This window comes from Arctopsyche grandis, chromosome 8, assembly GCF_051622035.1.
Source record: "Arctopsyche grandis isolate Sample6627 chromosome 8, ASM5162203v2, whole genome shotgun sequence".
NCBI lineage: Eukaryota > Metazoa > Arthropoda > Insecta > Trichoptera > Hydropsychidae > Arctopsyche > Arctopsyche grandis.
This window is the reverse complement of record NC_135362.1, coordinates 26223652-26241832: the sequence shown is the minus strand read 5'-3', so window position 1 is coordinate 26241832 and position 18181 is coordinate 26223652. Positions and strand designations below refer to the sequence as shown.

The 18181-nt window shown below is 35.5% G+C and overlaps 1 protein-coding gene across 1 annotated transcript in view; it reads left to right on the top strand.

Moving 5' to 3' along the window:
- LOC143915912 (band 4.1-like protein 4A) overlaps positions 1-17703 on the top strand; it is a 162456-nt gene extending 144753 nt beyond the window's left edge. Inside the window, exons 5-18 of the mRNA XM_077436733.1 lie at positions 6508-6628; positions 13236-13323; positions 13399-13551; positions 13623-13750; positions 13824-13912; positions 14139-14205; positions 14456-14665; positions 14753-14908; positions 15003-15182; positions 15260-15454; positions 15605-15760; positions 15841-16077; positions 17046-17460; positions 17683-17703. Of these exons, the coding sequence (XP_077292859.1) occupies positions 6508-6628; positions 13236-13323; positions 13399-13551; positions 13623-13750; positions 13824-13912; positions 14139-14205; positions 14456-14665; positions 14753-14908; positions 15003-15182; positions 15260-15454; positions 15605-15760; positions 15841-16077; positions 17046-17460; positions 17683-17703 (2216 nt within the window). The remainder of the gene's footprint in view (positions 1-6507; positions 6629-13235; positions 13324-13398; positions 13552-13622; positions 13751-13823; positions 13913-14138; positions 14206-14455; positions 14666-14752; positions 14909-15002; positions 15183-15259; positions 15455-15604; positions 15761-15840; positions 16078-17045; positions 17461-17682) is intronic.
- The last annotated feature ends 478 nt before the right edge of the window (positions 17704-18181 follow it).

Genomic DNA, 18181 nt, shown 5'->3' with positions numbered 1-18181 from the left:
GGTTGTTTTTACCATTTATTTTCATATTAAACAATTAAATATAAATATATTTAAAAGGTATTTGAAAAAAATTTGACCACGTGTGGATCAAACACAGAACTGACACATTTTTTTTATTATTTTTTTATTTAATAACTTAATATGCCAACACCCATGCGATGATATTTCATCGGGTACAACACTAGTCTTATATATAAAACCGAAACGACGTATGTAATTCGTTTCTGATGGGCCGTCATCAAAGTCGTTTCTGATTGGCTGTCATCAAAGTCGTTTCTGATTGGCTGGATTGGCCAAAGACGTTTGTGATTGGTCGGTCGCTAAATAATTCGATCAAATAAATTGAATCAAAAAGCAATTGAAGATTTTTTCATGGCTTTCATTTCATTCCCATTCACCGAGCGAAGGCATGTATCACCACTAGTATATGTATAAAAATAAAAATATATATATACAGTTTAAATCGAAATTCGCACATACTGTGTGTGGAATTTTCAACGTTCCTTTGCAATTTCCTGTCAGAGAGGAGGAGGGGCACCTCATCTTCGTCCAGTTCCGGCCAATAGCAGATCAGAGTCTGTACTTAATTACTCCACATATATGGCTTTATAGCTAGAAGTATTGATCTCAATTTAAATTAATTGAGTTTTTCGTATATTAAGAATATTATACGTTGAAATGGGTCGTATTTAGTATCTGAAAGAGCCGCATGTGGCTCTCGATCTGCAGTGACAAGCTTCGTACAAGCACTTGGATGCGTAACGTTGAATTCAACACCACAACTTCGTTGAATGCAGACACCGTTTAACTTGAAAAGGGGGTAAATCGCGACGATGGTAATTCAAACTGTCGTTTTCAGCCATTGGCTGAAAGATATTACAAGGAATGGAAGAATATTAAAGCGCACTGTCAAATTGAAATGCGACTTCAATGGAACAATTTTGTGTCAGAGCAACGCTTGGTAATTACGCTCAGTGCATTAGAACTCTTATTATATTCATCAGTACTTGAGTTCAAATTCGTTTGTAATAAAATCTCATCTACAAATTCTATACAAAAAAACTGTATATACTTTTGAAATGGTCGTTGTAAAGTTTTGTACAACAATCGTGTTATAAGAAAACTTACTACTTGGTGAATGCCGTGTTATAGGAAGTGTTATACGAAAGCTTGTTATATGGGGGATTTTTGTATACAATCGGCGAACCATGAGACACTGAACAACTGAAGGCTTGTGATAGAAATTGGAGAGGGAATGCTAATTTTTACAGGAACCGTTTCAATGAAAATCAAAAAAATTGGCAAATTCTGATAAGAAACGATCGACCTCGACAAACCAAGGTTTGACCAACAACAGGACTCGAGTGGGGATCGAACCCGTGACACTCTGCACGAAACTATACGATGCTAACCACCAGGCCACGCTGCTGATTACACTAATGTTACACTGAAATCAAAAGAAAAAAATGTATATAAATATATATAAATACATATATCTGGCATATTCCCCTTCTCCCCCCCCCCCGCCTCTCTATTTCTTGCAGTATTCATTCAGTTTACCTATTGTTGAATGTGTTTAGTAGCTATGTACAAGTTTGGTCATAGGAGTCGCTTTGGGACAACCTGCTATGGCACCTATGGTAAAAATAAAATATAATATATAAAATAAATAAAACAAAATATGTATGTATATAATATATTATAAAATAAAATAATACCTTAAAGTGCATGTTTTATATATAGTATATAAAAACTGAAGCAATTTTCTTAAGTACTTGTTACTTTCAGTCACCTTTTTACGTGGACTTAAGTCTTCAGACGTTTTAAATACCTTATTTTATCACTTTCTCGGAAATGTCTGCATATTTTCAAATATACAGCTACACATCTGTACATAGTTTTGCGAATATTTAATAGTATATTGCAAACGTACTACATAAATTCCGGAAGTCGGGGTCTGAAAGAGAGCTCCAAAGTTGTACGGAGCGAGTGCTCCTTCAAGCGGTGCTGTTCTTCATCAGCTCCGATAAAACTTGCGCATTTAATTACGCTTTCAGACTCTGTAAACATTTTCCATTTTAAAATATTATCCACCCTCTTTAAAATCTCTCCCGTTCCATTATCCGCTATCCCTCCCCCGAACGAGTACCAAGCAAAAGTCTAAGCACAAAGGCCCAACAGACTCGCACTCGTTTCTAATGGGTCACTAGTATTTGAAACCTTTGGAAATTTTTCAGCATATCTGTGCTAGTGACTTTATTTGGATATACATATGCACATATTGCTAAGTGGCTATAGAAATTTCCACTTCGACTGATTTGTATTTAGTTTGTAGCATGGCACAACACTGCACGGAAAAGACTACTTCTATTCATACTATACAGCACCGCTGATTTTCGGCACGTTCATATTTGTTTTGGATGAGTGCAAAGCAAAATCGGCTTACATATACATTACAGAGCGCGACGATACGGTGCAGTATTGCTTGTCTCGTATCGTTGAGTCAATATTGTCACAATATAACGTTTCCGAAAATATTCATATGCACATGGCAACACTTTCGTTAGTGCGAGTGCATTCGCCACCATGACGTCAGTTCATGCGTGAAAATTTCTTATTATAAACTTACGTTGGTATAGTATGTATAGGTATACGTTACAGTGAAATTATAAATTCACAGACGTTTCAGTGAACAGATAACCATTTACATTTTCACTGGCCTCTATTAGTGAAATTATAATTTTTGAAATTACAGTTGGATGATAGTGAATCACCGATACGAATCGAGCTACCCCACGTCACAACCCCGCTTATCTCCATCCCCACTCCGATGCTGAACTTGCGCTCACACGCCTTCCCCGCGACCCCGCTCCTGTCCATTCCCACTCTCCTCATGGTCCACTGTCTGTTCTGATTTGGGTTTTTTTGATGCGGCATGTATGGAACTAGATGCGGAAGCAAACACATCATAATATCTTTAGCTATCATAGCAGCCAACACTTAATTTAAGGTTAGGTTAGATTAGGTTAAGTTAGGGTTGGTTTTATTTATTTAAGATTAGATTGTTAGGGTTGGTACTACGTTTTAATTCGAATTAAAAATTCACTGACATTGAGAAGTAAATTTGTTATTCTATTATTATATCCGTACTCACCGCTTGAGTCAGTGAAATTATAATTTTATTGAGTATAACAGTATCACTGAAACATACATATATAAAAAATGTACTGCAAAGTTAGTTTGAATGAAAAATTTATACATATACATCCAAAGTAAAACGTTTTGAAGATTCTTATCAAATAGTCAATCCCTTTTGACCGGCCTGTTTTTCTCTCTCCAGCCTGTTTTTCTTTTATTTTCCCGGGGGTTTTTTTTTATTATTTCTTGTCTAGGGAACGGTCCGCAAGATAAACAGTGCATTTTCCTTTAGAAATCGAGAACAAAGGACATAATTTCATGGAAGTTAAATTCGACCCCATTCTTCAGAGTGAGAAGCTACTTGTGTCCCTCACAATAGTTCACCTACCGACAGATGTTTCCGACACGACCCCTTCAACGATAAGCGAGGCTGCATACTGAAGGATCAAACCCAACTGAAACGACAACAAACGCCTCAAAACAATGCAATATGATTATGCCATGCTTTCTCTTCAATCATCGTATTTTTATATAACAGATATGTTAACATCGTCGCATTGTTACAATTAAATGGAGATTAGTCCGATTTCGTAAGGATCCATCCATCCATCTCAGCAATTAAAAAAAGGGATAATATTTGTTGCGTTGATTGGTGCTCGTCGACCACTGGTTTACTAGCACTGATCAGCTTATCGTGCGTTCGCGCCAAAAAGGCCTTAGCCAATAAACAAACCGTATACAACAACCAATAAGATCTCGTGATCCATCGACCAATGATCTCTCTGTGCTGAGAGTACACGCTGTGTATAAATATTCGGCGGATTTGTTCCGTGCTTTATTCGGAGTTAGCTGGCCAACGGATCAAGACTAATAAATATTCGGCGGATTTGTTCCGTGATTCATTCGGAGCTGACTCGTCGACGAAACCACAATAAACCACCTCTAACACTACTCGGAATATTAGAAACCCCTCTACGCGTCCACGCTACAATATTTTGCACGTCAGAATTGATAATTCGGATATTAAAAAATCAAATTCAAGGCATTAAAATTCTCGCAAAGTTTGTTTCTTACTGACATTTATGCTCTGTAAATAAAAACACATAGATAAATAATAATGTTAATAATAACAAATTAAATTGAAATGAAGTTTATTGAAGTTTTAACTATTTTCTAATAAAAAGTTGTATCTAATTGCGATTATTACTTTATCTATATATTTAAGTAGTAACAATAGATGAAGTTTTGTATCATACAAAAAATTATAAAATCATGCGAAAATTCAATCTCGAGATTTTGAGTGATTCGAACTCAGAATCGATCACTGATCAGTTTTTAATCTATCATGAAAATTTAATTTTTGTTTCTGGAATTTTTTTTTATTGTATTTCTAGCGCACAGTGACTAAATCTATTGTGCAATCGCACAATCTGCCGGGAAATGACTATTGTTGCCGTGCAAAATCATTCATCGATTATGTCATTATGACTACATACATATTTAATCACTTATTTAATCAATGGCATATTTCGAACCGATGAACTCTTAAATAACAAATATTCAATTAATCTGAATTTTAAAATCACCCACATCGTTCCAGCAACGGTTAACATTAAATATTCGACAATCATTGAAAAAGTCGAATATTTTTTCGATTTTGGCAAGGATTTCAACCGGCGTTACGCTATTTGCATAAAGTTTCACTTTCAAAATAAAAGAAAAATCCGAATGAAGTGTACGTTTTCTTCAACAAACACCCTGTGACCAGTTGGGCCTAATTATACACGGTGTTTGATTAAGGGTCGAGAGCTTTATTGTTGCGCGAAACTTGCGGAAGCGGGGATTTGCAGGCCGGGCACACGTTCGCGTCTAATATTTGCCTAGAACATGATACCGAAGGGGATGGGGATGAATTGTTTGGGATGGGGGATGAGTGACTATGATTAAATATTCTCCCCCGTCCCGGGGTATGATACGCGTGCAGGCCATGCGAATATGATACGAACCACTTTTGCCGATGAGCGCTTTGCGGCTTCCGCAACATGTTTTATTGTGAAACATTACGCCGAAATGCGAAACGGCTGATTTTGAATATCGCGAGTGCTTTTGCTTCGACGCCCCTGGATAGAGCTGCAAGCGGTTGACGCGAATCGTGACAGATATCGCCAAATTGAAACACTCACACATATGGAGAAAAAAAAACTCAAGTGATTCAATTCTTCCGTATCTGGTCTCACATATACCCAATTTTAATTTAAAATGTCAAGGTTCTTGCTCCTGACACTCTTGGTAAATTAAACCCAGCAGTTAATGCTTGAGCTCTTTTTCCTATTATGCTGTACATTAACATTAGAATAATATAATACTATGATCACTAATCAAATTAAATTAAATTGAAAAATAGACAATGATTAGTAGATCAAAAAATACATGAAAAAAAAACAAATGAATTAATAACAAATGCATACATACATAGTTTGAAATATTAAAAAAAAAAAATATATATATATAAAGTAATCTTATTGATTTAAATTTGAATCGAACATGTAAACGTGAAAACTCGAAAATTGCGAGAAATGGGTAAATTTTGCAAATTTATTTCAATGAAATTGAGAAAATCAGAAAGAAACTATCGAGCTGGAGTCACAAACCAAGGTCTAGCCTGCAGGTACTAGTGGGAATCGAACCGTGAGCACTCTGCTCGAAAGCATAATACATATGCTAACCCCTAGTCCACGCTGCTGGTTGTGTGCATTATGAATTGAAACTAATTTACTAATTCAATTAATACTCAACTGGCTTATTTTTATTTTTTACATTTTAAACTCGGATTCGACGTCGCTTTCCTTTCAATTAAACATTAATTTCTTCGAATTTTCTTTCACCGCCATTTCTTCTTTATAAAAGTACATCATGATTGACTTTCCCAATAAGGAGCCTGCGGTCAAACGACGATTTCATTTGCGAAAAAAAAGGATGAAAGGAAAAATACAACGCTGTAATCATCCCCTCCTTCCACTCCACTTCTCCGCATTCGATTTGCACGATTTAAATTTTATTCTAACGTGTAAACCAAACGTCTTTGATCGCGCAGAAAGTCGCCTCGTTTACAAAGGGTCTTATCTTCATAGCCTTATTAGCTTTGCGACTGGAAACACTTTAGAACTCCCAAAGGTAACAAAAGTTTTCATACATATATGAGATGAGACTCTTCACCCTTATTTACTCGATTTCATCCCCCTCTTCGTCTACTTATTACTTTTGTATATTGAAATCGGCGGCGGACTTTCGCGGAAACTTTTAGAACGCACTCAGATCGGTTGCATTCGCTTCGTAAAGTTTACTCAAACTTTTTTGTTTTTGTTTCAGCCGAACTTGGAGACTACGACCCTCGAAGGCATCCACCAGGATATGTGTCTGAATTCAGACTCCAACCAGGACAAACACCAGCTCTAGAAGCACGCGCTGCAGAACTACATCGAACACTAGCGTAAGTATTTATTAACTATTTGAAATATTCTTAACCTATAATATTGTTGCGTAGCGGTGGATTCAGGATCCAACTGAAAAGCCAAAGTCGCTTCACAGCATTTATTGAATGATTCAGGGCCAGCGCTCGCTCCAGAATAATGTGAAATAACATACATACATACGTATGTACCTCTTTATAAAGAACAAGTTGCTCACCACAGCTTCCCCGATCCATTTATTTATCTATTGTCTAGGCACGTACAGTTTAAAGTGAGTCTCACACTCTCGCCCGGGTTCTGGGAAATCTAGCGGCTACTTACTGAGTCCCTCTAGGCCCATTCGGGGGTCTCCATTGTTCACACCCGAATGCACTTAGACAGCGGATACTCTCTCTCTCTCGTGTTCCCAAGTTACAATATAAAGTACATGATACTATTTGAGACGATCTCAGATTTAAATATGTCTCAAATTGTTAGCGTTTTAGACCAAATGTGTCTCCTTGTTTAGAACGTTTGTGTCTCAGTGTGTCTGTTCGTTACTATAGACGTCAATATGCAAGATAATGTGTCTTCGTACATGCCTTGTGTCTCTGTGTGTCCGTATTTGAATGAATAAGTACATAAAACAACTGCTACTACAGTATAAAAGTATGGTCGTTGAGCTTTGCTAAAGCGACCGCTAAGTGGCGCCACTAGTCCCGTCCGCCATTGCGCGTGCGAATTTCAAAAGCTCTCATTGAAACTGCGTACTAATGCCAATAATCATCATCAGCATTGAACACCGAGTGCATTTCCGGTCCACTGCGTCTCTATCGGACGGTTGCGAACCGGACGCATCCCGTCGGCCATTCATTCGCAAACCGCGTATCTCCAAATGAAATGGACTGTTTTATACTACATACATATGTGGATTTGCACGTTTTGTTTTCCTTTTGTGTGATATTTTTTTTTGAATTTTGGCGCGCTCTTTTTCAATATTGATTTTCGGTGTTGCTGATAACACGTTGGATTTTGCAACTGGTGTATTTCACACGGTTGATAGGCTTAACTAGAAATTTTCGAAACACCAGATTAAATTTTCATTCTCAATACTGAAATTCGTTGATTTTCAAATGCATAGTACTATTGAATTACATATGTATGTACATGTATACTATGATACGTCACATAAGTATAAACATCTACTTGCATCGTGTATACGCAACTTTTATTAAAAAAATAATAATGAAGTTACTCTTGTCAAATTGATTATCATACAGCTTGGATTGTTTATGCAAAAATATGTCCGTCTATGTAATTGAGTGCTCAACAACACCCACATTTGAACATTTTAAACACCCACGTGGGGGCGTTTACTTCCCCATTGCGAAACACAGCTTTACTTGTAGCTCGTAATGAAGCAGTAAATTTAAAAATAAAACATAATTAATTCTTCAATATGAGACGTGATGATTTATACAATCACTTGAATTCCCCAACGTTGCCCGGGTGAGTGAAATTTGAAGAAAAAACCTTTTCAGAAAATTTTATATAAGGCTCTGACTCGTTATGCCTCAATTAAAATACCATGAAATAGCGTATTCAATTTGGCGATTCTAAATTGTGAATTTTTATTGCGGAAAAACTTACAGACCTTCATATTTTTATGGTGGATATAAAGCAACCTCCCTGGCGCTGCTCGGTTTCGAAAATTGTGTAATCTACTTACCAAGTACTGTTACATTCGATTTTTTTTTCTTGGAAGGCCTAACAGGCAAACCCCAATGCATATATACATATACATATACAATTTTTAGAAAAATATTAACAAAGCATCATTTAGACATCTATGGATATTTGAGAAATATAAATTTTCGGAGCATTTTTTTTTTATAAAAATCGTCAAATTTTGAGATGTTGAAAACTTGAAAATTACTAGAAATGGGTGAAGGTTGCGAATTAGTTGGAATTTTTTCAATTAAAATCAGTTAAATTGGCAAACTTTGACAGGAAACGATTGACGTGGAGTCACAAAGAAAGGTCTGGCCAGCAGGAACCAGTGGGACACCACTATGTTTGAAGGAATATATGCTAACCACTAGTCCACGCTGCTGGTGACTCTTAAATCTTATTCCCACATTGGAATACTCTATTGTAGTATTTACATATACTAAAACTTCGTAGTTCTAAATTTAAAACTGAGACTTATAATGGATATTCAAACAAACATTCGGATACTATTCGAACTGCCCGGCATTTCTCGGACAGATGAACGTTAAAATAAAAATGGTTCCAAAAACCTCATATGCTTTATGAAATAGTATACAAAATTCGATAGTTCTAAATTGAAAATTGTAGATTTGAATATTTATACAATATGGTAGATTTTTAACTTTATATTTATAGATTGTATTTAAGTTATTATTTTAAGTTATTTTGTTAAAGTTATAATATATGTATGTACATACATAGGTATCTAGTTTCACAAATGACGTCAGATAACGAGACAAAGAACCGATACAAACATAAACATAAAATCCAGATTATGGTCTAATTAAAATTCTCGCCATCCCTGTGCTGCTGTCGCTGTGGTGTATCTTTAGCGTTTGTATCCTCCATTGTTGCAAGTTGAGGTTTTTCTTTCTTTTTTTTTCCGTAACCGCAACCGAGACGGAATGAATAGAACCGTCGTTCGTTCAGCAGACCGGAAATGGATTGGTTGTGTCTTGTCTTTCATCCCCGACCGCCGCCTAAGGGATGAAAATCGCACGCAGCCTAATTGGATTGATTTTCAGCGTGACACATCAGACCGACGCTAATTAAATTAAAAAGAAAAGAATATGGTCTCTTCCCATCGTAAAACGCGCTTCTAAATGAATTTAAAACAACGTCGTGGTTAAACTCCCGGAAAAAGATTCTCTACTGTTGCGTTTCCATGCAAATGAAAAGTGGGTGATTAAATGTGGCGGCCATTTTGAATGGAACCATCAACTGAATCCTGCTGTTAAAAAGATACATTTTTCGAATTTAAGATAATTTGGTTGATTAAATTCATATCCAGAAATTTACTTGAGGTGTGCGTGCATTCACACGGCACATTTCAGGTATTATTTCCTAACGCATGCGCGCTTTATGTGTTCATGCGTTGTTGTTTATTTTGTACTTGGTTATGTACAGTGTGGTTTTTTTATTAGAGCAGTGATGTGCGGTTGTTCTTGTGCGATATTCATGAACATCAGTCTCGTTCTCCAACGAAAGGGTCTCGTTCTCCAACGAAAGGGACTGTATTCGTTGGGGGGTGGTGGCCTTATGTTGAGGGTTGTAAGGGTCAAATTCCTTGACCTTTGAAGCGGGCTTAGAATCCAGAAAATATGCTTTCGAATACATCATGACTCATTTTAAATTTTTAGCATTTCTAGCTATTCATAAATATTTTTAAATGAGGAATTTAGTTACATTATGATATTTTAAATCCAAAACAACAAAATCATTTATTTGATAATGTTTATATAAAACATATGATACTTATATGTACATATATAACTACCGAGCCAGTATTGTGGCTCGGTGGTTGCGTTTATGTTAAGCATCGAGAGGCTACCGGACTCGATCCCGTGCTCATCTTTAATGCTGCTGGTCAGACTTGGATATTTGTCAAGTCGATCGTTTCCTATCAGAAATAGCCAATTTATCTGATTTCATTGTTGAAACGATTCCTCCATCAAATTGGCGAAAACCATCCTACCCGCTATGTCACAAATATCTGAATTTGATTTATGTACAATATGTAAAAATATATGTACAAGTCTAAATCCATAGATGTCTCTATTGTTCTTCAGCCTCTCATGCAGCGATTTATGTAATAAAAACTGCTGCAATGTTTGTAATTAATTTCCTAGGAAGGCGCATTGGGGTTTACCTGTTAGGCCTTCCTGGTTTATATTTATGTAAAAATAAAATATGTATGTATCTCGAAAACATTATCTAATGAATGAATCCAAAGATTGCATTCATGCTCTATAGAACCGAAATTTTATGTGTCTCAATCATATTTAGATAATTACTGTGTATACGTTGTGTAGGAAAAGATTGTGATTTTTACCTGACAATTCAAACACAATTTCACGTCACACCAGTCAGGTCATATTTCACTTTAATTAATCTGGACTTAATGAAGATGGATGTTCCATTTTCGTGTGTTGTCTTTTGCAACCGAAAAACGAGGAAAGGAAAGGGGGAGGTTGGGAAGAGAAACAGTCGTGAGAAGAAACAGACTTCTACCAATGTTAATGCTTTTTTAATTCCACCATTCTTTTAGTATTATTATTTTTTTTTTTGCTCGGCATTGTTTTAATATGCAAAACGAACTCTTCCGTCTGTTTCTATTGGCTCACTTTTTTATTTGAAATCCGCATTTAACATGATTTTTTTTTTTTTGTATTCCTTTCAACATTCTGTTATATTATATAATGCCTGCTATTTTCAGTAATTCAAACTTTCCTTTAATAATTTGGTTATTCTTGTCAGATTTTCATGATTCTGACAGTGAGTAATACCTATATATGTATGTAGTTTATAAGTTTATCATTCAATGTACCGTTGAAAGAAATCGCTGCACAGACAGTAACGAATCTAGTTGAGAAATAGTTTGAACGCGTGACTAATGGCGAGGTCACGAAAAACACTAGGTGTCTGAAAATCGTTAAAGGCAATTTGTCTATTTGGGTAAACCTGTCCATTTTCTTATCTAATTTTCCCCTGTTTTTCTCGCACGCGTTCTTTACGAAACAAAAAACCGTTCGCACAATGATTTATCGCAATACCAATTCCTCAACTGAAGAAATTAAATGAAAATTTTCAGACTGAAGACTCCAGTCTTATATACACACACTTCTATAATATATTGAATACTTAAGTATTATATATTATATGTTACAGTGAATCTGTTATTATTGGTGAAATTGATATTTATTTATTACAATCAATGTACACTCGTCATTACAGATCGCTCCAATGCGACGAGTATACGATAACGGTCAGAATACAATAATACATAGAATATAGTAATTAATCAAGTACAGAAATAATAATCATAGAGACATCTATGGATTATTTTTAGATTTTGTGCACAATTATTATTACAATTTCTATACACATAATAAACACGAAATTATAGAGATGTCTATAGATTTCAGATTACTGTGCATAATTTCTACAAATTATACACACAGATTTTTTGACAACAGGAAATGATCTATTACCAATTTTCAGGAACCGTTTCAACAATGATCAGATAAAATTGGCAAAATCTGATAGAGAAACGATCGATTTGGAGTTACAAAACCCCCAAATCTAACCAGCAGTTTGACGACTCGAACCATCGTTCTCAGTGGTGCTAAATATATACGCTACCACTAAGCCAAACTGCTGGCTTATGCATATGTTATAGTGAAACTGTTATTATCAGTTAAATATATTAAGCACTTATATATTATGTACCCAGCAGAATAGAATAGTGGTTAGCATATAATGCTTTGAACAGAGTGGTCACGGGTTCAAATCTCATTGGTTTCTACTGGACATACCTTGGATTTGTGACTTCAGGTCGATCGTTTCCTATCAGGTTTGCCAATTTGTCTGTTTTTCATTGCAACGGTTCCAACAAATTGGCAACCTTACCCATTTTATCGGCAAAATCTCGAGTTTTCAGCAATCTCAAATTTCGCTGAACTGTATAAAATGCTGAAAATTTACAAATTCGACCATAAATGTCTCTGTGGATGTTAATTGATATGTATTTACTTAATTGTTTAAAATGCTGCAAATTTACAAATTCGACCATAGATGTCTCTGTGGATATTAATTGATATGTATTTATCTACTTTATATAATACTAATAATATTTGTATCAAATTTACAATGTTTCTGGCCAGGAAGGCGCGTTTGGGTTACCTGTTAGGCTTCTTGGTATAACTTAAAAAGATAAAATATAATATGCAAAGAATTTTCAAAATAGCACTTAATTTAAAATCATCACTATTTTTACATACCTCCTTTACGTTTCACTTACGATTACAATTCAGGAAAAAGTTTGCCTCTTATCCGATCGTTTTCATACTTTGCCATATTGCTCATTTTGGTCATCAATATAAGTAAATGGATCCTCCGCCATTACGATGGTGCAAAAATATCGTGTAAGACGCGTTTGATATCTGCCCGGCGAGATAGTCGTTGACGTTTATCCATCGTTTGTTTATTAGTTTTAAACATAGATGGCGGTAGTAAAATAAAATTATTGTTTTTATTTGAAATAATAATTTTATATACAAATTATAGAAGAGGTATGTTTTTAAAAAACTTTTTTTTTATTACAAGCTTTTTATTAGCTTCTTTTACATAAAAAAAATATCAATTCTTATACAACATATCAAAACGAGCAATTCTAATATAATATGTATATTTGTATGCTTGTAAATTTTATCATGAAAACTTATCCAACGATTTTGATGTAATCAGAAACATACTGTTAAGGTTGAAAACAATAATTTATTTTTAAATTTTGTATGCCTTATTGAGCAAAGCTCAGTCTTACATATTTTTCTTATTATCTTAAAAGTTAGCTAACAATCAAATCTTAATGTTTTTCAGAGGTCAGACTCCTGCCACTGCTGAGATGGGATATTTGGATCGTGCCAAATGGTTGGAATTATACGGTGCCGATTTGCATCCAGTCCTTGTAAGTTCAATTCTCATAATTTCTTTAACAATTAAATTGTTGATTATATCAAATTATAATCACGTTTTATTTTAGGGTGAGGACAGTGTGGAATACTTTTTGGGACTCGCTCCTAGCGGAGTGTTGGTCCTCAGAAACAAGAGAGCCGTAGCCAGTTACTACTGGCCGAGGATAACCAAACTCTATTCGAAAGGAAAATACTTCATGCTTCGCGTTTGCGATAAAAATGTAAGTCTTAATTAATCTATTGTATGTAGTATTTGTGTTATATAATGGTTAATCACTTGAATATCTTTCAGAATGAAGTGAGTACATATGGATTTGAAACACCGAATAGAGGTGCTTGTCGACATTTGTGGCGTTGCTGTAGCGAACAACATGCCTTCTTCAGATTGCAACCGACTCCTTCACATGTTACTTCTAGAAAGTAATGGATTATATTTGCGATGAATTTTAATTGTTATTGTATTTTTAATATTTAATAATTATTTATTTTAAAGTGGAAGACAAGCGGGACGTTCTCCTCCGACGTTTACAAGAATTCCATCAAGACGTCTTCAGCGGCGTCCCTTAGAGTCTTCTCTTCAAGGTTATTATCATTTTTATTAGACCCATATTATTCCTTCCCTATCTGGATTTTTTTATCGGTAAATTATTTATAGTAAATTTATTTAACACTTTAAAATTTTCAGTCTGACATATAGCAACTAATAAAATTCAAAAAAATAAGATACTTGTTACCAATTACAAGCTTTGCTCTATTATTATATAAGCTTTAGATACATATAATATTATATATTTTTTTGTATTTCCAGTTTCTACTATTGAAGTTCGAGATACACCTGAAGCTAAACCTATATCGATACCACAGCCAGCATTGTCGTTAGTATTGGATACTTAAAAAACAATAATTTTATTTATTTATTTGATTTTGCATTTGTCAAAAACAAAACTATGCTATTTAAAAACATACATACGTCCTGGAATTTCAAAATATTTTTAAAAAGATAAATAACTTGATGTATTAAAGTATTTAAGTAACATAATGTATTGTCTTTATAAAGTACTATCTGTAGTTTTATGATTTTAATTACATTTTTCATACAATATGTTGAAATTGATTGACTAACAGTTTGGAATCTCCATATCGTTCAACATGCAGCATTCCAGCAGCACTAGGATCAATGAAACGTTCAGATTCACCACGTTCGACTCGCTCTGCCCCGTTTCCCAGGCAGGGTATGTATTCTGGCCCCCCGTCGCCGAGAGCTACGAATTCTTCTAGAATACGATCTAGCTCTCTAGACAGCCACAGCTCAAACGACTCCCGATCCTGTCGAAGGTTTGTAATTTGACTACAAAAATATCAATATATATCAATACTAAAACTATTGTTGTTTTCAATTACTCATACATTTATCTTTAATAGGCACCGTCACCGAAGTCGGAGAACTTCGGATGCTGAAAGTGAAGCTTCGAGAGGCTCTGGCCGTTCGCGCAGAAGACGTCGTCACCGTTCTCGTCACAAGAGCAAGGATTCAGCTGATGAAACAGACTCGAAGCATAGATCATCCACAAAGAGAAAGTACGCCCATATATGATATTATCATATGTATATACGTATGTCATATCTAGAATATGCTAAAAACTGCACTTATAAACCAAATTTTTCATCGCAGGGAATATGAATTGGTGGAATCTGGTGGTCAGTGGCGAGAAATTCAACGAAAACAAGCTACAGGTGGACTGGGAACGGTACAGCAAGCTAGTGTTAGACGAGCCGTACCCATCGAGCCCAATGATCCATCTCAAAATCATCATAGATCTTCACATCGACATAGGAGGCATCGTAAACATAGGTTTAGTCATTTAATATTACATATATTTAGTTATGTAAGTTGAATCTTTGTTTAACTTTGTACGTGCTTATTTTCAGATCGAGGTCTCGTTCTCCGTCCGAGTCCAAATCGTGGTTACCGTCGGAGTTGAAGCAACACCTGGAGTGGGATCTAGTCGATACTGATGGGATGAGCGTAGCACAATTGAAAGAAATACCGTACACTGTAGTTCAAACGAGCCGTGCAAGGCAACTGCGATTGAAGCAAAGCAATAAGCACAGGTGTCGTACTCGGCACATATTATAACATAATAATAACAGTCTAAAATTTGTCATATTATATTGCTGAATAGTGATATTTTATTATGATTTCAATCATTTTTAATAAATGAAACTACATTATAGGACAATTATTTAGTAAGACTTCGTCCGTTAACTTTTCAGAAGTGGGGATCTGAACGAAAACGACAATTCAAATAGTTCGTATCTAAACAAAACGAACAATCAAGATTTTATAAATAGCAATGGTGGTTCTATTCGATCCATTTCTAGTACAATCAGTTCGGGAAGAAATAACGGTAATAGCAAAATATCAGACAGGTTCGTAAACATGTAAATTTCATACAAATCATTTATGAAATACGTTGAAACTATGTAGTAATATGATATGATGAAAATAGCAGACGTGTCAAGGATCCCAACAGCAAGGAGAGCTCTCAGTCGGGTCCGGCAATGGGAGACCCCCGCTCCAATCGAATCACCGATATAGATGGAACCGGAGGAAATTCTGCCCGTCAGCCGATAGCTAGTGCTAGCAACAGTTCAAGTGGAGAACTTATATCTAGCTCTCGCGTTTCTCATGAGCATACAGATTCTGGACTTGGAGCCGATCAAGACTATGCTTACTCGTCTGAACGGTGAGTGCCACTTGTCGTCGTCTTCCGTGGCTTCTTTTACCACATATCCTCAGTGGTGTCACCCAATGGGTTACCAAGGTTACCAAAGGTCTCTGGAAATACTTTGCTCAAAATTTTATTTAACTTAATAAAGAGATATATTTGAGAAAAGAAAAATGTCAGTTAAATTGTGCTCCCAATCCTTAATGGGGGGGTTCTTTGTCTGAAACGTTCACTCGTTTATTTATCATCCTCGAAAGAACTTGTATTATGGCCATTTTTATACAGCCATAATGAGTATTTCTTTATTAATTGAATCTGATAAAAGCCCCATGGAGTATCATCTTTAAAAAAAACAGGGTACAAAGAATATTTAAATGGTTGTGGCTATTTGCAGGTACTATATCTGCAAATTATGGGCTATTTGCAACTAGCTTAATGATATAAATCTATTATAATAACGTGTGAAATTTATTTAAATATTATTTCATTAATAGTATTCAATCAAAAAATATATAATACGTATGTATGTATTTAAAGTCTTTATATGCTTGTTATAATACCAGGATTATTGAAATATAATTAGAAAATACTAATGTTATATTTCAAAAAATATTAAAAATAAAAACCCCCCGAGTTGTGATGAAATTATGAATATGTACTATGAGAACTTATCACACATTTATACTATTATGTAAATATATACAATAATAAAGCATCCGCTGAAAAAATGTAGTTTCCAAAACTACAATTTGTTTTGATGGAATTTCTTAGAAGTCCATTGTTACGGAACTTGTCATAAGTAATAAATTTATTTTAAGTACTACTACATAAGTACTTGTTGTCGAATATTCACTGAAACCTTTTCATGTAGATCCAAATCTTAACGTTGAAATTCGTCATGAAATTAATGCATAACATATACAGTATCAATGTATTTTAATGTAAAGAATCTCTTTCACAGCATTTCTACGATTGTATGCTTTCAGATCGAGTGACAGTGCGAAATGTCCTGCCGTGAATGGTGTAAGACAACAAATCAACACACCCTCAGTGAGTAGCCTCCGCCCTCTGATTCCATATTCCATGGCTCCCCACTGCCTGACTCCCCATTCCCTCTCGGCTGACTTGGCATCCCTTAGTCTTACACGCCAGAAGCCTCCCATCAATCCAGCTGTAAATAAATATGTACAGCCTTCTAACACAGGGTTAGCTTACAAATTTGGTTCACCGGGCGACTGGGGTGTTGGTCAGGAGTCACGAGGCACGGCCAGACTGGGACGTGGACGCGCCGGGGGAAGCTTACGCTCCCTGGCCAGCGTACAGTCCGAGGGGCGAGCCACACTCAACAAGCACAGGGGACCCCTCTACTATGTGCGTAGTGATGCCACCTATGCTTTCAATGTGAGTGGGCCTAATTTCGAGCTTTAATGCTTCACACCGTTTACACATATCCTCTTTCACACCACAGTTGTTACCGTAGACACCTCTGAATAACACTTAGTTTTGAAACTGATCGATCGCTTTCGACAAGTAGTGCTTTTTCTGGCTTCTGTAATTATAATGGTTATGGTATAGTATCGATAACAATGTAGATTCACACATGTATGATTTGACTCGTTTTAGAATTTGGCCGATGGAGGTTAAGGCAGCGTTTTCCATACCGCATATACATATGTATTTACAGGCTTCGGAGCTCATCGTTATTTTTGAAGTTTGTCAATACGGTTGAGATGTGATTGATCCCAACCAAGAGTATTTTCAGGTGGTAGGTAGTCAAATTTTAAGATTTCCAGACTAAAACTTAAAACTTTTAATAGGTCAGGTTTTTGAAATACAAGTTAAAATACTTTTTCAATTTTTTTGAAGCTGTTTTTTATAATGGAAATTTTCGATACGTCGAATTAATGAATTTGAACAAAATTATAGTTATTTGTTTAAGTAATATCTGTAAAATAATTGTTGACAACCCTTTGGTGCTAACGTCTTTTCTGTTGAAAGCCCCCCACGCTGAAAATTTCACCAACTTTCCAACTAGAATTATTTAGAAATCCAATAGAAAGCAAGTATAAAAATTGTAACTAATCCAAACAAACCCTAGATAACTACCGCCGAGGATTTCAAG